Source organism: Prinia subflava, chromosome 15 (genome assembly GCF_021018805.1).
Source record: "Prinia subflava isolate CZ2003 ecotype Zambia chromosome 15, Cam_Psub_1.2, whole genome shotgun sequence".
NCBI lineage: Eukaryota > Metazoa > Chordata > Aves > Passeriformes > Cisticolidae > Prinia > Prinia subflava.
In genome coordinates, this window is record NC_086261.1 from 16,726,469 (window position 1) to 16,747,585 (window position 21,117).

Below are 21,117 nucleotides of genomic sequence, written 5' to 3' on the forward strand. Positions count from 1 at the left end.
GAGCAGAAACCCCCCAAGTTTTGGATACCATGGATGTAAAGGGCCTGCATGTTCATCCAGCTAAACTCCAAGTTCCTGGTAATCACCAACTGCCCCCTCAAGTCAAACCTCCAGTGTCACAGAGTTGCTCTGACAGGATGAGAGTCCATGAAATATAAATGGGTGTTTAGGAAATCAATAACAGGACCTCTGTGTCCCCATCACAAATGACACACGGTCACCTTCCCTGCTTGTCAATACAACACCATTCCCACAACCAGTGTTCACAGAGTGCATCTGAGCCCCCTTCCCCCTTAATAGCACTGCTCTTCCAGACCTCCAGCTTCCATTTTTCCTCCTCTATCCAACCCCAATCTTATAGGAATTCTCAACCCACCACACTTAGTTTGGACCCACCATAGATTTACTGCACCTATCTTATATATGGATCACAAATGTGTCCAGCACTATCAGACAGAAGAACTTGGGTTTTCTGCAGATCACAAGCATCTCTAAGGCAGAAAGAACATCATTAGATGCTTTCAGTTCTACACAGTCTCTAGAAGACTACGCACAAGGACAGTTTCAGTTCTTTTCTCAGACCAATATAACAACTCACCAGTGCCTGGCTTGAATAAATACACTGGGTTGCTTCAACAGGAAAGCAAAAGCACATTTTGCCACAGAAAGCAACGATACTGAATGAAGGCAGTGACTGACAGTAAGTACCAAAACACCACAGCTTGGCCCAAGAGCACAGGTCAGAAATCTCTCCCCCTGCACAAGATTCCAGAGAGGCCAAGGAAGACTCCAGACACCCAGAACAGCTTAGCTGTGCACCAGCTCTATTTTTGCCTATGAGGTGAAGTGACAGCAACTTGGATTACGATTTTAATCTGAAATAGGGCAGTAACTGGGCAAGACCAGACCAGCTCAGGAAATATTTATTCAGCAGTAACACAAGCTCACACAAGCACTGGCTCAGGGACTTGCACTGGAGTCAGCGATGGGAGCATGAGACCAGGCACAGGAACTGAGTGGGTAAAGGGGGTCGCTGGTTTATTTAACACAGACGGGATCACCTTGTCACCACACAGCTGAGCTGCCACAACCTGGACCACAGGGACTCGCTTCCAAGAAATCTGTTTGTCTCAGTCTGCCAAGAGCCGTGTGTCAGGCATGTTAAAGCTCAGTCCTCTCCCATCAACAGACCCCCAAATCTTCATGTCCCAAAGACTGTAAAGCATATTGGGGTGTACTTTGATGCCAGGGACTGCCAAAGGTCCCACTTTTTATCTCCATTATCCCACCAGGTATGAAGAGCAGGCCCTCACCCTCTTCACCCCAGTGTCCAGGGGCTATATTCACCTGGCCTACCAAATCTTGATAGTAAACTGTGGGAATACTGCCAGTATCTACTACCAAGTGTCCTCAACATAACCACGTGAGCCTGACAGAAATACACTTTTTTTTAAGGTCTTTTATTAGTCAATGTTGGAACGACTGGAAGTGGCATATGTCAGGCCAGCTACCCATCAAGTTGATAAAAGGAAACAACCCAATGCACATTTTTCATGTGCTGTCTTCAGTGATGCAGCTCCTGAATGAACTGTGCATTTCTGGGAAAGCACAGGTCTGCTGATGTGAGCTCCAGAAACTGTCCCGCTTGCAGGCAGAAATGGATGCTCAAGGAATAAAGCTGGAAGATGAACTGTACATCTGCTTTCCCCCTTTAAATCATTCTGTACAAGTCTTCTGGAGTCTCAAAAAAGCTTTCCCTGCTCTTTTCCCTCCCTCTAATATGTACTGGTACATTGACTCGGCTCTTCCACCACAATGTGCCCTGCCAGAGCCTGGCCCAGAGCCAGAAGCACCTAAAGGGCTGTACCCACAACCTGGGATTTATAAATCTGTAGGGGACTGGCACTGTTCCTCCACACCAGGGAGGAAAACTGCTGCCTCTGCTGGCTGCTGCTTCCAGCAGCTCATGCAGCATAAGGAACAGGCACCTCAGCTCTGGCCAGTGAATGATTTTCCACTCAACAGCACCCAGCACTTCATGGATTTCGCACACCTTTAGGACAGCAGAACTTTGCTTTTGCTGCTTTAAGCACATTCAGAGGCACCACCCAAACCCAGGGTAGTGTTAGGAGGCTGCTATGAGCAGATCAATGGAGAAAGTATCAGAAACAACTTGAAGAAATGATACAATGGCATACTTGAAATGTTTAGAAGAAATCAGACTCTAAGAGGAGTATGAAGGTATTTTTCTAATACTCAGCATCACAGTTATAGTGGGAAGGGTAAATTCCCAATAACTTGTGGATTTTTTCCACAACTTATTTCCACAGCAGGTCTGTCTGTAGGCTCAAACATGTGCCATGAAAACAACTAATTGATTTTCTGGGTTACCTTTCATGAGTTCTCAGCAAAGGGCTCTCAAATTGTCCTTCCAGACAATGATTTCAGGGTGCCCCTTCTTTAGACAGTGTGCAAGCAGAGGATCAGCCCCCAAGGATGTTCAGCATCAATGTATCTCTCAAACAGTGCTGGTTATGTCTCAGATTTTAGGTGATTTGCCTCTCACCTGCTTTTGTTACTGGGCACTGCTGCAAAACACCTATCACAGGGTGCTTGGGCACAAAGACACATGAGTTGTTTAACACAGAAGATAGAATCCAGACAAACTCTGTATCACCTCAAGACAGCCACTGTTGACTCCTAAAACTCACCAGATAACCTGACAGTGAACAGAGCTTTATCCCCAGAAAACAGAGTCTCCAGACTCACAGGTATTTGGGGGAAATAACCCACTATGCAAATTCTCACAGTAACATGCCTGTGCAGCCTGTCCTGAATCCTGGCTTTCAGTTCAGAACATTATAATTAACATTTTCCAACAAATACGCAGACAGGAAAAAGAAAATGTTGAAGGGATGATAACTTCTTCCAGGAGCACAACGAGGTGGCACTCACAAAGCCCTGCAAGTTAAAGATCTACTATGGTAAGTAAACAAAAGCCATCCCAATGAATAACTTTTCTCCTGGCAATGGCCAGGTTACTTCAAAAATATTTGGATACACAGTCACTGGTGGCATGCAGTGTTAACCCCTTCAGCGACAGCGTGACAGATGAGAAAAATGGGCTTAGCACAAGAATTTTTAGCTAGGGGCAATTTACATGAGCATTTTTGGAGAACAAAAAGAATCTTCAACGTTCTTCTATCTTCTCTTTCTCCTCCAGACCCTAGCGAGGTGAGCACTTGGTACTTTTCTTCAGTTCTCTGTCCCTCATTGCTTCTGATTTTGTCCCTCCTTCAAAGGAACATCCATTTTTATGATTCATTCCCTCTTCACTGGGGCAAAGAGGAAGTTTTCTCATTGCAGTGAAGCATAATCATACTCCACAGTACTTTAGGAAAGAAAAAAACACATTCCTCAGGGTAATTTCATCTCTCCATCACAGGCAAAATACGTTTTAAACACCCAATGTCACCCTGACAGGCAGGAAATCCATTCTGGTGATGCCTATGTCTTAGTCTACAACTCTCAATCAAGAAAAAAAAAATAATTTAGCCATCTTCAGAAACTCTTTAGGCCCAGGAAACCAGTGCCAATGCAGCAGCGGCTTGGGGATGTAATCTTTGGCAGCATCTTGACACTGGCAGCAGCCCCAGCACAGATGTGGTCGTGGCTTGTACCACTTCCCTGCAAAAAGCAGCTTTACCTGCAAAAGCACTTTGTTCTGCTGGCACAACCTGCTTCTGCACTTAGAAAACCTGCCAGCATCCTTTTCCCAACAAGCCTCTTCTAGCTCGGATCATTTTTTAATGATGACTTCGCAGTTTATTTACCACACTCTGCTCATTTATTCTTACTTAGTTTTACAGCCAACAAAACACAGCCCTGGCAACTCGCTATTTTATAAGCCGGGATTTCCGCTACAAGAATTTTGCCTGTTTACACCCCAAAACGTTTTCCTCTGAGGGCTCTGCAGATGCCACCTTTGAAGAAAGGATATTCTGGAGGCATGAGGAGTTTAGCAATCACTTGTTCGCTCTTGTTCCCAACAAGATATACCTCAGAGTCTAACTGCAGTCTCTAATTGCTGCAGGTATTTTTAACCAGCTACCTGAGCTCCCTCGAGTGAAGAGAAAATAAGTCTGGTGGGATCTGAAACAGAAATAGCAGAACACAAGTCATACAGCAGTGGGGGAGAAAGGGAAATCTCCAGTGTTTTCACCGTTTTCTCGTTTAAGGGCTTTGAAGACTTGCCTCTACACAGACTTGCACTCATTTAATCTGAAGTGTTTCTACAGCTGTTGAGTCAAACCAGCAAGTAGGTGCAGATTCCCCATCTCTGCTCCCTTTTGGTAGAGAATGGCAAACAAACCTGGGGTGCAATTTTGTATTTGATGTATTTGTGCAGTAGCTGACAAGGGTATCCCTTGTTCCTGTCCCATTAAAATATTACTGTCATCAAGACACTGGGCTTCTGCAAGAGGAAAAACCCACCTAATCAGCCCTGCCTTGTAACTGCTGTGCAGGGCAGCAAGAGGAATAATTACACTAATGACTGGTGAGTAATTGAGTGCACTGAACAGGCTGGCACCCAGCCTCCTCCAAATCCCAGTGCTGCCTGCAGAGACACCCTGGCAAAGGACAGCAGGGAATTACACCACGGCACACGAGAGTGACACAGATCCCAAACACCTCCCTCCAGAGAGTTTCAGTATCCACCATCCCTAAACAGAACTCCAAGTCCTTGCACTGTTCCCCTCCTAGAAGTTATCATGCCAGCCAGAAATGGTTTTGTGCACATTTTCAAGCATCAATTTCAGCTCTATTAACAATACAAATAAGGACATTTCAAGCATGTCATATTACCAAGTAAATAAAGAGACTGGTTATTAAAGAACAATATAATGCATATTTAAAATGTGTATAAATCAAAGAGTATCACCTCAATTTGCTCAGATGGCCTTTCAGTCATTGCAGAAGTACTACGAACTATCAAAACAAAGACATCTGACACATTATTTAATCAAATCTTCATAGCATACAGAATTTGTTAAATTTTTAATTCAACTGTTATATTATAGTTATTTTCCTCTATGCGCATTAGGTGAGCTCTTACTCCAAGGACCTTCCACTTTACACTGTTGCTCCCAAAAGAAAAATTACTCTGCCAACTAAGAGCTGGAATGCTGCTCCTCCTCCCTTTTTCTTAAAAAGCTGTTGTTCAGCCTACTTTTAATACACATTGTTTAACAGAGTTCTGTCACTCCCAAGCTCCTGCTCTGCAATCCAACCTCAAGACATGGCTCTCCCACATTCTTCTTTCCATGCCATTCCTTTCACTCTCTATTTCTCAGATCCTAGATGAACAGGATAAAGATAACTAGGAGTTAACTTAGTCTTAAGTTTTTCTTCCCACACAGGAAAGCTCATTTCAAGGGAGACTGTTTATTCATGTGAGTCCTCCTGGTTTCCTCTAATCCCTCTCCACATTTCTATCTGCCAGACAAAGGAATGCTGATTGCATTTGTGTTTTGTTGCACAGGAACACACCAAGCCCACAGCCACCATCTGCAGAGGGCATCAAAATTTTGAAAAACTCTCCAGAGCTCTTTCCAAAGGTAAATATGTACTTCTAACCAGATGTGCACACAAAATAGGCCACAGAAGGTCTGGATGCACGTCCATTTTTTTTGCTGACAGAGCTGAACAACTCAAACACTTTCACTTCTGGCACCTGGAACAAAGCAGCTGCTCATGGGGTCAGAGGGCTGAGCAAGAAGAGCAGAGAGGAGACACTTTTGAGTGGAGAGTTCCCTGACCCCCTGCATTCTGCAGCCCTGCAAACAGCTCTATCCAGGCAGTCAGGGAATGGGAACTGTCCCAGACCAAAATCCACATAACCACAGCTCTGGTGTGGGTGCACGTGTCTGTACATCCCAAAAAGCACCATTGGGGACAAGGGTCAGACACTCAAACACCAGGATGGTTCAAGCACGTTGGTGTTTCAAGCCAACCAAGCCCATCTCAAGTGCCCCAACTCAAAAAACCAAAGGCAAACCCCAAAGAAGTGACCCGGAGCAAAGCACTGTGCTGGGATTACCACACCAGGTCCACACACACATCAAAGCAAGCACGGGACTGCAGAAACAGCATGTCCTGCTCTGAGTTTTACACAAGGGTGTTGTTCAAACACCAGCTCCTGCCTCTGTGGCTCTGGAAGTGTTTTGCTGAAGAAAACAGCAAAAAAAAAAATCTACTCTTTGCAGGGCAGCACCCAACAAGTTCCTTCAGAGGCTGACCCAATCACGAACATTAGGCAGGAAGTGGGAACCTTCAGAACCACTTCAAATTTTCCTTTCTTTACCTTAGAAGAAAGTCTCTTCAGGCTGTTTCCTTAATAAGAACTGCAAATATTAGTTTAAAAGAAAAATCTTTGAACTAACACTTGAAGAAGTCAGGTATTTTGGCATTTGACTACTTTCAGGTGCAATTATACAGATTCTTCTGGTTCTTTTAAGTTTTTAATGTGTGTTCTCCACTTTGAGAGGACTTTAACTGTGCCTAAGTAGAACCCTTTTGAAGAGGATCTCCTACTCTATCCTGATTATCTGCTGGGAAACAGAGTTTAGAGTCTACATCCCTCATCTGGTCAAATTACTGCAACGATCAACACACAATTTTTCTGAAGGGCTGCACAGGCAATAAGCAAATACCCAAACTTTTAATTTCAAACATTGGGATTACCTCCCTCCAGCTCCCAAATTCCTCAAATCACACAGCAATGCAAGTTTCATCTGTTATCAATCAAAATGCACACAAAGGCCTATTTGTGGTGTCAGGGACATGGAGAGTCCCTCCCCTCAGACCAGGAAGCCTTTCACACTTCCATGTCTGAGACACAAGTACTCTCCCTCAAGACTTAATTTTGAAGCAGATGGCCAAGACATGATCCTTGCACTGCTTGTCCCTGGAAACAAGAAGTGCTACATGGTGTTCTAGAACGAAAGTTTTTAACCAAGGAAGATACAAAACCAGGAATGTGTTAGACCAGTAAGTGGGCACCAGTGGAAACCACCAGGAGAAGACCAAGGAGCCCAGCTTTAGGTAGGCTGTACACTCAATTACTACCAGATTACAGCCAAGAGCCACCTCCCCACAGGGCTCTCAGCTCCTGCCCTGTCCCCAGCAGCTGTATTTGTGCTCCACCAGCTTCCAAAACTCAAGGCAAGACTGCTGGCAATGCCAAAATGCACCACAACCGACAAAGACACTTTCACAAGGGCTTACTCACTTCTTTCAAGTGACTTTGATGTTGTCAAAAGCTACCTACGTCAGGTTTTGGATCTGAAATGATTCCCAACATCTGGGAAAAGATTGCAGTCTCTAAAAACAAGGACAAGACTCAATGCCTGAGTAGCAGAGATAATGACCCAGCATTGCTACACCACCTAAACAAGGGATCACTCCTGCAAGAGCCTCTGCACTTACACGGGCAATCCAAATTCAGGAAAAGAACAGGCTTGTTAAGTATGAACTCAGTTACACCCAAAACAACTACTGAGGGAAGCCCTGGATAACAGTTTTCAAAGCATTTATTTCAACAGTGTTTCCATCACAGCTCAAGATCAAAAGAGCAAGGCAAGGAATTCTATACAGGCCAAGCTCAGGGTTTCCAACACTCCCAACACCAAACACCCGGGATGGTAAAGATACTTAAATATTATCAGCATTTCCATTATCAAATTCCTAATGATGTTTCTCCAGCTGACTGCCTCGTCCCCTCAGAGCCTCCTGCACCAACACCCCACACAAAGCCAGCAGCCCTCTCCCAAACCTCAGGCATCTGTATTCCAGGCTGTGCTCAAATGCACCATTTGGCATTACTGAGCAGCTCCGAACCCTCCCAAGGTGTTTGACAATAAACGAGGCTGCAATTCCCTCACAGCTGCTGCAGCTACTAAATGACTTGATGGAATTCAGCAGCATTATGGGCTTGTATGCACCCAACAGGCTCCAAACGTCCTTTGTGGCTGTCAGGGATACAGCACAGCCAGCCACAAAGAGAAAACATCACTTACAACACTCAGATCCCAATAACTCCAGAAGTACCAGAAATCTGAGGGACCTCGAAAAGGCGAGTTCAGGATTGAGCTATGTGGAGAGGAGTTCCAGCCTTCAGAGTTGCTGACAAATTCCAGATTCTTTTCCCAGTTAACCAGCTTTCCTAAGCAGAGGAATGAGTCGCTACCCTCTCCAGAAAAAAAAGGCTCCACAAAGAAATTCTGGGTGAAAACACTGACTCGCTGTTAAAACAAGCACAGTGTGGGGATCAACCATCACTTTCTCCAACTATCACACCTGACACCGACAGCAGAACCACATTCTTGTTTGTCTCATTAATGGAGTAAAGGGGAAAAGTGATTGGTTTAGAAATAGAAAACTGAAAACCATTTAACAGGTGCCAAACACCTGGACTGCCACATTTCCAAAGGGCATTGGAGCTTTGGGGTTTATTTGCTATGAGGAACTCATGCAAGGTGAAAACTAAGGGGTCAGAGCTTGGGACAAGTATAAAAGGGGAATCTGTGTTTTCATTTTTAATGATGCTTTAACATCCAGAAATAGCTCTTGTTTCGCATCAACTGCAGTCTCAACTCTGACTTCATGGCACAGCTGCCAATTTATAGCAGGAACAACCCTCCCACTTTGCACAGCAGGAATGGTCCTGCTCACTGAAATTAAACCCACAGGGAATAGCAACAACTGTATTTACTATTTAGTTTTAGCTCTCAGGAAACAAACATTTAAAAGTAGCTACAAAACAATGAGTGTTTTCAGTTTCACTTAGGAACATCCCAAAACACGCTGGTCCCCATCTGCACCCCAAGGCCCCTGAGGAAAAGGCTGCCTTGCTGTGATTTTGGGAAAACTACATTGAGACAAAAGCGACCAGCATCAAATGTTTCCACACATGGGCAACCACGAGATTTGCATTTGGCCTAACAGAAACATAAAGCACAAAGCAAGTGGGTCATATTTAAGTACAAATTCCTCTGGAGACTTAACAAAACTTCTACCTGGTAATGCTGAAATTTAAAGTAATATTACAAAAAAAAATCTATTATACTCAGAATTACATGTCTTGGGCAGTCAGGAACAGACACCATGTCATTTCCAAAAGCTTTGGTGTGATTGCTTACACAAGATCCCAGGAATGCTTTGTCACAGTGAAGTTTATTCCATTCCTTGGAAATATTAAATGCATTCTTACTATAATGAAACACCTTATAAACACCACGTGACAGAAACACGGGGTTTTACAAAGCATTTCCTTCCAGCATCATAACATTTAGGCCCCTGACATGAATTTTATTATCAAATAAGTAACCACACAAGGAGGTTTGCTAATGCACCTCACGCTGCCAGAGGACCCGGATGGAAGCAGCACCAGCCTCGAGTGCTTCCACCCACACACTCCCACTTAATGCTTGTCAGGCAGCTCCAAGTACTCTGAATTTCCAAGATGTCATCTCCAGCATTAAATACAGTTTTAAGCACTACACTGTGCAACAAGCAGCAATTCCTGTTGCTCACTAGCAAGTCATCCCTGTTTTGGACACTACCTTTGGAATGCATTGCCCACAGTATGCTGAATTACACCCATATTGGAAAAGTTTCCTAAGTTCTGCCTGGAAATCAGGATGTTTTGTCCAAGAAAGTGAAGTCACTCTTTAACAAGACGGCTCCTGTAACAATGGCTTTGCACTTGTTGTGACAGAGCTCTGCTTAAGCAGGGCCGTGGAACTCCAGGGGCCTCCAGGAAAAGCCATTCCTCAACAAATATGGGTTTTTAACTTTGGAGTGGTCTGGGGTTTGGGCTTATTTTAATGGCAAAGCTTCCACCAGCAAGGACCTAACCTTGCTTCCAAAGAAGTTGTCCAGCTCCATTACGTACACGAGAAACCTGTACTTGCTGCAAATGCTCTGATGTTACACCTGACCTGGCCTGCTCTAAAAAAATCTAATTTAAAGCCTTTAATCAAAAGAAAAGGTATTTTTCAGCTAGACTAGGTTCTGCTGGATCCAGGAATGCCACATCCTTCCAGGTTTGAAGCTCAACATGCACAATCACACAGCAGGCCAGGCACAACACCCAGTGACACTCAGGATCCTGATCCTTGCTGCCGGGTGGGGAAAGAAAACAAGAGGCTCCACGCCTTCTTCTGCCACCTCAGAGCTTCATCCCAGTATTTTCAATACCTCACCATTACAAACCCCAGGAAGAATGAATATGGTCAGTGACATCACAACAATGTCATTGGAATGCTCAAGAAAAAGGCAGGCAAAAAGGGGAAATTAATCCCACCTGGAAATACTGGAATTGCACAAGGTTGCAACAAAGCAAGGAGAACACTGGGCCAAGCCAGGCTACAGAGACACATCATGTGCTCTACTCAGAGCAGAAATAAATATGCCATTCTAAACATTTTTCAAGTTTATTTTCAGAAAAAAATCTAGAGCAAAAATGGAAATAGCAATCTGATATAAAAAAAATTAAAAAAAGAAGTGGCAGTGGATTATTCGGACAAAAGTTCAGAGAGGAAGAATATGGGGAAAGCATTCAACATTAGGAAAATGCCTTTGGGAGGAGGAAGGCTTTTGTTCCACAGCACCTCTATGTCTAGGTTTTTACAGTCCCTTGCTAACTTATTCTGCCAGCAGCTGGAAAACCACCAGAAATCCGCCTGTTTACTCAGACAACTGAAATTCCAAATACCATGGCAAACAGCTCTCTGCTCCACCTAATCACAGGGAGAGGATGGGAGGAACACTCCCAGGTTCACAAGTCTCAGCCAACCAAAGGACAAGGTTAAGGGGTTATTCATACCCCTATTTTTGCATTTGGAGAGCAAGGGGAATTCTTGTGCTGCGACACACGGAGACAAATCAGATTACAAGCATAAGTGCCAAATACTGTACAAAAACCACCATCAAACACCTGAAAGCCTGCTTATGCTCAGACAAGAAAGACAGTGTGTAAAATATTCTGAATATTCGAGACATTCTGAAACCTGCCTGGTTCACTGCAGGCTCAGTGGTCTTAGGGAGGCCAAGTGATAGCAGAGTTTGGCACTGAGCAGATGTCTCCATTCCAGGCTACAGGGTGAATCACAGGCTCTGTGAGCTGCAACTTCGCCACAAGTTAGCTCCTACTTCTGCAAAGTCTCCATCACATCAAATCCCTGCCCTGAAAAGTTCATGTTTTTTCTCACACAGCTCGTATTTAGAAATGACCAAACAAATAGGAGAAAAAATTTAATTTAGTCCCTTCAGCTATAGCCTTGTCAGCTAACAACTGCTCAAATGGGGTGTTTTAATACAGAGTTATACCTGCCATGGCTCAGATACCTCCTTGCAAATACTCTGTGGCTCCCTGCTCCATTTTCCTCTCGCAGCAGCTGCAAAACAAAACCCCATTTATACCTTACACCAGATCATCAAAAAAATCACCCATTAGAGAGCACAAGACCTGCAGCTGAAGTTTGCAGGCTGTACATTACATCTCCCTCACACAAAAAAGTTCAAAGCACTCAAGAATGTGACTGCAACCATCACTGTTTGCTACCAAGAAGCCACGGCAGGCGCACAGGGACCAAAGCCATCCAGTACTTGACTGGAACAAGTGAATCACAGCTCAGCAACTGAGGATCCGCAGCAGGATCCCGAGCCAATGTGACTCCAGAAAAGGTTTACTGAACCAGAAAAGCAGCAGCAGCAATCCTGGTTGGGCGCCAAACACAAGGAAATAAACAGAACAGAGCGCTGGAAGATTTCACCGGCAGCCACAGGAGTGAGGATGAGCAAATCCTGAAGCATCAGCCCAAGTCGGGCCACTCACCTCAGAACAGCCCAGAAATCTGATGGCAGGAAGCTGCCATTCAACAGTCATCCACGGTAACGCAGTGTTTTCCTGCCCTCCTCTAATGCATTCCAGGGCCTGAGTTGGTTGGGTCCCAAGTTTACCCATGGCATTGTGAACTTTGTGCACCCTGCTCTGCTAAACCAGGAGAAACAACTGCAAACTCCAGGCAGCAGCTGGGGCAGGAGAGCAGCCACGAGAAGGTTTGTGGGGGGTGACTGCAGAGCCTCCCTCTGCCACCTCAGGGACAGGGCAGAACACGGGGCTCGTCACCTCAACCCTTTTCTCTCCACTAGTTCTGCAACTTGTCGAGCACACAAGTGAAACAGCTTCAGGGCAGTGTAAGAGCAGGGCAGATCTGCACAGAGCAGAAATCAGGACCTTCTCTAGCAAATTAGTTCAGGAAGAACAGGCAGGTGGGTCCACCAGCTGGGTGTGGAAAATGCAGGAGCAGGAACAGTCACAACTCCTCACTGGCAGCAGCATTTCCACCGCTTGTCTTATGCAAAGATAAGAAATATGTCAGAATCTGTCCAGTACAGATGGGGCCATGACTTTTGCTATCCTAATCATTGAACACAGAGTCACTAATTTAATGGCCATTTGAAAGAGTAAAAAGCTGAAGTTCCCCACTGTTTGCATGTCTGCCTGCCAATTGTTTCCCTCCCTACATCAGGATCAATAACTGGGAGCAAAGAAACATCCCTGTTTAATCATGAGATCTTCTTTAACTGCAGGATAATCAGCTAATCCGGGCAGACTCCTTTATTCAGCTTTACATGGGCAGTGCTATCATTAAAGTCATAAACTTTAATTTGACTCAAGGAATGCCATTTACTAATTTAGCACGCAAATATTTTTACAGCTGTTTGCATCAAGCTCCATATAAACTACGGGGGATTTATAGCACATAAAGCAACATTTTAAAGCTGCTGTTACAGCCACTGCAGAACACAGGACAGTTGGAGAAAAAACATTCACTGAGGCATCTCGTGTTCAAAGAGATTTACACACAACCAGTGGCAACTGCTTTTTGGGCACTGGATTATAAAAGCACACACAACCAGTGAAACAACTGCTTTCTGCGGACTGGATCCCTCAATATTTAATATCCACAGATTCCTCAAGCTCTCCCCTTTGGTATATTGGAAGAAGGTAGCACTTCCTAGTGACTCTGAGTAAGGGTAACTAAACAGGACGAAAGAAAACCCATCATCTGAAGAAAAGTGAACTGCATCAGAAACTTGATGGTGAGCTGGAGCCAAACCCTGCCACGAACATTTAGAAACGGATGCTAAATTGCTTCAGCGGTTTGATTTTCTTTCCCCCAAAACTCAGGAGCCAAGAGATAAGACTTAGATACTTTGATCTAAAAAAGGTAAATGATATTTCAAAGTCTATTTCAGTTTTAAAGAGACACGCTTAAAAACTCAGGGTAAAAAAAGTTACGGTTGTGAAGGGATTGCCCGCACCCCTCCTGGTCTGTGCTGGAAATAAACACAAGGTTCAACCTCTGTGTGTGGCGGGGGGGAAGGGAAAAGAGACGGCAACAAAACCAGAGCGGTGCCTCTCCTGGAATTCCAGGGCTTGCCATGGACTCCGCGGGTTACCAAAAGAGCTGGAGGAGCTACTACCCTCCAAACACCACGAGGACGGAGGGGAATAAAGAAAAAAAACCACAGGTTACGGCCCCCAGCTCGCAACCACACAAAGAAAGAGGAGCCCTTTCAGTGCCAAAGGCCTCGTTCCCGACGCTTCCACAGCAGGAAGCGAGATCCTGGCCGGGCCCGAGACGCCTCCCGGGAGAAGGGGGTGACGAGGAGCCCTCTCCACCCCAGGGGGTACCGAGAGGAGTCGTGCCCCCCTCCCCTCCAGCAGCGGGGGATACCGAGCTGAGCCCCGTCCAAATCCGAGGGGTACTGAGGAGCCCCCTCCGGCCCCGGGAACACCGACGAGTGTGTGTGAGGCCCTGGCCCGCGGACGGGCCGGGCCCGGGGCCCCTCCAGAGGCCGCTGGCCCGTCCCGCCACCCCCCACGCCCCTTCCCCCGTGTGTCCCCCCCAGTCCCGGAGCCGGGGGGCCGCACCTGGATGACCTCGTTGACCTCGCGGATGCACTCCACCATGTGCTGCAGGATCTGCTCGGCCGTCAGCACCTCGTAGCGATAATCCTCCTCCTGCTCGGGGCCGCCGCCGGGGCCCGGCCCGCCGCCCAGGCCGCCGCCGCTGCCACCGCCGCCGGGGCCCAGCCCGCCCGTCTCGCTGCCCAACAGCCCGTCGCGCTCCCCGGCGACGCGCAGCCCGGACCCCACCAGCTCTACTTCGCCCAGGTCCAGATTATCGTCGGGCTCGTCTTCCTCCTCGTCCTCCTCGTCCTCCTCCGCGCCGCTGTCCTCGCTGCACTCCTCGTCCTCGTCGAACTCGTAGTTGTACCCCTCGTCCGAGTCCATGGCGAGGCGCTGAGGGAGCGGCGGCGGCTCCCGCGGCCTCCCCGCGCCCGGCCCCGCCGCCGCCGCCGTTGGCCCCGGCCCGGCCCGGCCCCGCCGCGCCTCAACCGCCGCCAACAAAGGGCCGCGGCCGCCGCGCTCCGTCACCGCGCGCCCCAAGCGTCACCGCCGCCCGCCCGCGCCTGCGCGCCCGCCGCCATCTCACCCCGCCCGCCGCCGCCATCTTGGGTGCGCGACACGCCCCCACCCAGCCCCCGCCCGCCTCACGCCGGCGCCGCCATGTTGAGTGTGGCGCGGCGCCAGGGTGGGTGCGGCAGGGAAGCACGGCGGAATTACGGTACCGCTGGGGTGGAAAAGACCTCCGAGAGCATCGAGTCCAACCTGAGAGCCAACACCATCCTGTCAACCAGCCCAGAGCACTGAGTGCCACGTCCAGTCCTTCCCTGGACACCTCCACGGACGGGGACTCCACCATCTCCCCGTCCAATGCTCGACAACCCTTTCCATGAAGAAATTTCTCCGGATGTCCAAGCTGAGCCTCCCCTGGCACAGACTCAGGACGTCTCCCCTTGCCCTGTCCCACGGGAGCAGAGCCCGACCTCCCCGGCTGTCCCCTCCTGTCAGGAGTTGTGCAGAGCCAGAAGGTCCCACCTGAGCCTCCTTTTCTCCACGCTGAGCCCCCCCAGCTCCCTCAGTTGCTCCTGGTGCTACACAATATAAGTGGTTGGATTGGACCTTAAAGCTCATCTCATTCCAATCCCTGCCATAGGCACGGACACCTTCCACTAGCCCAGGGTGCTCCAAGCCCTGTCCAACCTGGCCTTGGGCACTTCCAGGGATCCAGGGGCAGCCAGAGCTGCTCTGGACAACCTGTGCCAGGGCCTCACCACCCTCACAGGGAGGAATTTCTTCCCAATACGTAACTTAAATTTTCCCTTTTTCAGTTTGTACCCATCACTCTGTCCTATCCCTACAGTTCCTGATAAAGCTGGGGGTTTGGGGGTGCAGAAGCTTTGGGGGGTGACCAGCTTGTCCTTCTGTCCACCCGGTGATGGGACATGAGGTGGAGCTGGGGCACAGAGCTCTCCTGACATGTGCTGTGGGCCAAGCATGGAGAAAACTCCCAGTGCTACCATTAAACTGAGTGATGTGGGGTCTGTGGCAAGCGACTTGTGAGGACAATGTGGTGCAAATGTGAGTGAAAGGTGTAGGAAAATAGGCTGCACTGCCTCAAAATCAGAATAAAATTGCATTGAGACCCTCCAGGCAGAAATTCCTAATCATTCCATGGGATAAACATGAGCGCAGCATCCCTGGGGGGACCCTGACTGTGCCAGGTGACATCTCCAAGCTCCAGTGTTGCCTTCTGGTCTGTGAAGATGGTACTACCTGGGTTTTCACTGGTGCCAGGCTTGATTCCTTTTTCTGTTAATTTGGCATTTTGCAGCAGGAAGAACACACGAGAGGCTTCATGCCCAGAACAGGGATAGCCTTTCTTACCTCCCAGAGCTGACAAGTGCCCTGGGCAGTTCAGGAATGCCATTCCCAGGTGGTCTCATCCCTGACAGAGCCCCTCACCTGAACACTGAGCTGCCAGCAAAGGGCAGGATGGACACTGAGGTGCTGCAGGGGCTGAGCAGCACCTTTGTCTCAGCTTTCCCTGCCCACAGCATCAGCTGTGCTTAGCTTGATACGGAGGAGGCTCGCTGGGCTCATTGTCTGCAGCGTTTGGGGAGCTCACGGAATTCCGGTTGGCTTGGAAACAAGGCTGCAGTCTGGCCCAGAGGAGAACCAGCTGCTCCCTCCTCTCTGCCACTGTTCACCATGGATGTGAGAGCCTGGCACAGCCCAGGAGGGCTCCAGGGCCACCTTCTCCCACTGGTGCTCACCTTCCACTTCCTCATGCCCTGGGGAATAATTTCCTCCCGGGGTGAAAAGGGGCCATTCGGATGTGGTGACATTATTCACCCACTCTGCCCGGATGAAGATGAGACTCATCAGGGCAGTATGTGGTGTAGGTGTGACAAATTTCATCGGCTCTTTGGGACAGGAGTCATCAGGTGCAGCAGGATCCTGCTTCCTGCTTTTGTCTCATACAAATCCCTTGTGAAACAGGAAGAAAATTAGAGGCCGCATCCAAAAGGGTGTTTATTTTGTGCTGCAACATGGGGTAATGATGGCCACAGGGGTTTACACATGCAGGTGCCCTCAGGGATCCGGGGACATTAAGTGTCCATGGCCTGGTAGATGTATCTAGAGCCCTCGGTGGGTACCCAGCTGCATCTTCAGACACACAGGCAGCTCCCTGAGCTCTGCTCTGCCCAGCTCAGGAGCACACAGGGGGTGTGGACGGGGCATGCACGTTGCCTCACGCCATGCTACCTCGTCAATAAAGCCAGTTCTCTAATTACCCAACTTAGGTGGAATTGCAAAGGCCAGAGCTGTAATCATCCTGCCCTACATAAATGTAAGTAGCCCTGACTTGGTTCAGCTCCAGATGCACCATCTGGACATCTGCCAGGCTCTGGACATCTCCCACCTCACACGTCATGTGTGGGCTCAGGTGATTGCTCCAGGTCCTCACCCCATGCTTCATCCCTAAGGGAGACTGTGTGTCACCCCCTGGGACTCTGAGCTAGTCCTGCCCAGGTGGTGACATGCCCAGCTTGTCAGCAGTGACAAGACACAAGCCATTTTGGGGCTGCTTATCTGCCCACAGCACCCCAGGAAAGGCACTGACCAAACAGTGGGGTTTGGCTTTATTGGATTTTGGCAGCTTTGGCAGCACCTTGGCTGAGGTGACCTTCCCCTCAGGGACAGACCTGATAGCATGTCTGGGAAGCAGCTGTTCCTGGGAGCAGGGACTGGACACCTCCAGGTGCTCTGAGAACCTGCCCACAGCCTTGTCCTGGCCCTGGCCACGGCTGCAGGGTTCAGCCCGGAGCCTTGCACAGAGCCCAGAGAGAGGAGACTCTGGAGCCAGGCTGGAGAGCTGGGGGTGCTCACCTGGAGGAGAGAAGGCTCCAGGGAGAGCTCAGAGCCCCTGCCAGGGCCTGAAGGGGCTCCAGGAGAGCTGGAGAGGGGCTGGGGACAAGGGATGGAGGGACAGGACACAAGGAACAGCTTCTTACTGCAAGAGGGCAGAGTTAGATGGGATATTGGGAAGGAATTGTTCCCTGTGAGGGTGGTGAGGCCCTGGCACAGGTGCCCAGACAAGCCGTGGCTGCCCCTGGATCCCTGGATGTGTCCAAGGCCAGGTTGGACAGGGCTTGGAGCATCCTGGGACAGTGGAAGGTGTCCCTGCCCATGGCAGGAGATGGAACAAGATGATCTTTAGAAGCAGTGACCTACCTTCCTACCCAAACCATGCTATGAATCTATGATGGTTCTATGATCCCAGTAATAAATATTTATAAACAGTGATGGGATCTTCTCAATGACATCCCATAGATAAAGGCAACCAGTTCACCTTCTACAGTCCCAGCCTTATCTTTCCCAACTGCAAGACAGGGATCAGCACTTTGCAGCCGGTTACTCCAGCAACAGTTACACTAACACATCTCAAAAATACTCCTCGGAATGAAATTTTAGCCATGCCTTTTGCAAAAGGTCTTTCTTTATTCTGAAGTTTCCAACCAATGGTCACGTACAAAGCCCTGGTCACCCACCAGCTTCTTGTAGGTGGTTGGCAAAAGGTACCTAAGAAAAGCAGAGCTGCTGCCTTTACCTCCTTCAGAGGGGATCTGCACTGTTTCTGGGGATTTTAGGACTCCAGCTACTGAGGAAAGCCAAAACTGCTCTTCTGCCCACTCTGAAAAATGATTTAGATCTCCATAGACACCTGGTGCTTTTTCACTTTACTCTTGCAAGAGCTTAATTACCCAAGTGATTCTGGTAACTGTTAACACTGAAGCTGACAAGAATAAAATATTGCCTTGCAATCACCTTGCTCCCCAAAGTTAAGCACATGCTTACAGGATTTATGGGAGCATCGCCTCATGGCACAGGGAGTTTGTCACGGCGCATCCACAGGTTCTGATTGATTCCAGCTCAGCCCCACAGCCATGACTGGGAGCAGCCAGGGACAGCAGCCACATGTACTCAGCCTCCGCAAGAACTTGCAGCATCTCCTCGTGACAAGCCCTGATTCGTGATACCAAAATGCTGTGAAAGTGCTGGTGTCCCACACCACAAACCGCCTGCAGATTCGGGGTGAACCTCCCATCCCACCCAGACTCTTTCCTGTTCCCGCATTCCTTGAGGCAGGCAGGAGCTCTGGAAAAAGCCTTTCTTCTCCACCACCAGAGACAACAGAGCTCCCACGCTGGAAGAAAGGAAATCCAGAAGATTTCTCAATGCCTAGGGTTTGATTTTGCATGTGTGCACACTCCTTAACAACCTCAACCATAAGCATGGGCCGAGCAGCCCCTCAGATCATCACCCCAAAGCTGTGCGAGCTGGAGATAACCCAGAAAAGAAAAGGCTCTGTGATAACATCAACAGTGGAAACACCTCCAGGCTGAGCTCGAGTCAGGACCCCAAATCCTCCACACTGATTAACACGTCTCACTTCAAGCTTTTTGCTTTAAACTCCACTCTCAAGCTCGTAACTGTTGAAATATTTCTCCTTGCTGCTGCCTGCTCACTCCAAGTCTCCCAGGCCTCACTTCCCTCATGTGTGCTCTCCCAGCTGAAGAGGTCCCTTCTGTTAAACCCCATCTTTGCAGAGAAATTCATTCAGCACATGCACCTGCTCAACCATTCGATGGCAACATTGAGGAGTGGTCCAGGTGGGAAGGTAGGGATATGGAAATGAGTTATCCTGTGCTTTGAAAAGCACTGGAATGCATCCTTGTGGTTCCAAAAGCATACACCAGCCTGCTTTGGGCCCCCAAAACATCAAGGTTCCTCATGGGCTGAGTTGTTAGAGCATATACAGAGAAAATACCCTGGATGTGGATTTAGCATCTCATGTTTAGGATCTCTGTGCACATCCTAAAGCTCCACAAATGTCCCTGGGGGCTCCTGCTGTGTGTTTAAATGTCAGCACCTCTCTGCTTGATGACTAGCAACATCATCCCTGAAATACAAAGGTTTGCAACAGGAGGGTCCACACCTGAAAAGACCTGGCACATGCTGACCACACTCCCTCCAGATCACCACCACAAGTAAGGACACTCAACCCTGCAACCCTTGTGCTTGAGGTCCAAATCCCATCCTTATTTTACCAAGGATTAAAGAGAAGGTAAACAAGCAAATGGAGACAACTGTTTTGCCCAGAAAGGCTCTGAGATGCCAAAATTCAAGTTAGAGGTCTTATAGGTTCTTCCAGGTGATGGTCTGTGTTTTCCAAAGCCCTCTTCCAGCCACACCACCAGCAGGTCCCTTGAGCAGGGATTTGCTTCATTCAGGAGCAATTTTCCTCAGCAGTGCTGACTCAAAGAACAAAGCAAATAAAAAACTCATGCTCTGTCAAGGTGTTCATGAATGGCTTTCTCCCTTCCCACTTTACTGGTTCAGATGCTTCTCATCAGAGGAAGAATCTGTGAGCAAAGCACCTTCCTGGTTAAATACAGAAGCAGCCAACATTATAGGGAGTTAGGCAGCATAATAAATGGATTTATCTATTTTAAAAATGCTGTGGTACAACTGCACTGATAGCCCAAAGGCCACCTTCATGCAAGGTGGCCTTTGGCAAACAAACCAGAAACACTCAAATGTGACACCAGCCAGGTTTTATAACAATTTATATTAGGATAATTAATTTGGATTGCCACCAAATTCATTGTCAGTAGCAAGCAGGTAATCCAGCAATGTCCTGGCACAGCAGTTTTTTGCAGTTCCCCAACAAGTCCCAGCTTTTGCATCAGAGAGATGACAAGAGGGGTTTGTAGGTACTCTCACCTGAGCCAGTACAGCCCTGCCTCGGGTTCAGTCCCTGCGTGTTCCTTGGAAAAGGAACTGAACTGCCTTAGAAAAGGCCTCCCAGGTGGTTCTATCACCCTGCAGATACGCTCTGAGCCCACTCTGAGCTGCTCTGTGGATGGGCTACTGAAGAACATCAGCAGCTTCAGGCTGCTGAGGCTTTGTGCCTGCCACCGGACAGAGCGTAAACCAGGTTCCTTCAGCCAAGCTCCACAGTTAAACACACACTTAAGCAGTTTTCTTATGTAAAGCAAGATTTGAAAATCACACTGGTAGTCTGGATTAATGCCGGCCAGCTACAGATGAACTTCAATGAGTCATCCCCCAGAGACATCAGGTCCCCTAAAATAGCATCAGCAACTGAATCTGTGGAAAGGCTGGGATATTTGGACTGAAAGCTCTGATCACAATGCTTTACATAAGCTGGCAAACATGCCACCCTCCCCAGGCTGAAATGAGAATTCTCCCCAAGCCAGGGCACTCCCACAGTTTTGTCTCATGCGCTGGGAAGCACAGTCCTGACATTGCCTGATGCAAGACAGCAACAAACTGACTTGTTTGGGGTGCTTTTCCTTCCACAGTGACTCCACTTGAGGACAGGTCCAGAGATACTGGAATCTATCAAATATAGCCAGAAAATGGTGACAACAGCTGGTGCTCCAGAAGTTTGCACAGGGAAAAGCAACAAACCCAGCTCAAGACCACAAAGGCTTTATGTAGACTGGCAGCAGGAAACTTGAACACAAGGAATGACAGTGGCCACTTTCCCACAGGTCTGACACAGGCTGGAATACAGGTGTTCTCACTTCCTGCATTCTGAAAGGACA

General features: G+C 48.3%; 1 protein-coding gene across 1 annotated transcript in view; it reads right to left on the bottom strand.

Annotated features, from left to right (window-relative positions):
- Positions 1-14,547, bottom strand: part of ARIH1 (ariadne RBR E3 ubiquitin protein ligase 1) — a 49,552-nt gene extending 35,005 nt beyond the window's left edge. Inside the window, exon 1 of the mRNA XM_063412651.1 lies at positions 14,006-14,547. Coding sequence (XP_063268721.1) covers positions 14,006-14,368 — 363 coding nt within the window. The 5' untranslated portion in view covers positions 14,369-14,547. The remainder of the gene's footprint in view (positions 1-14,005) is intronic.
- Positions 14,548-21,117: the final 6,570 nt, after the last annotated feature.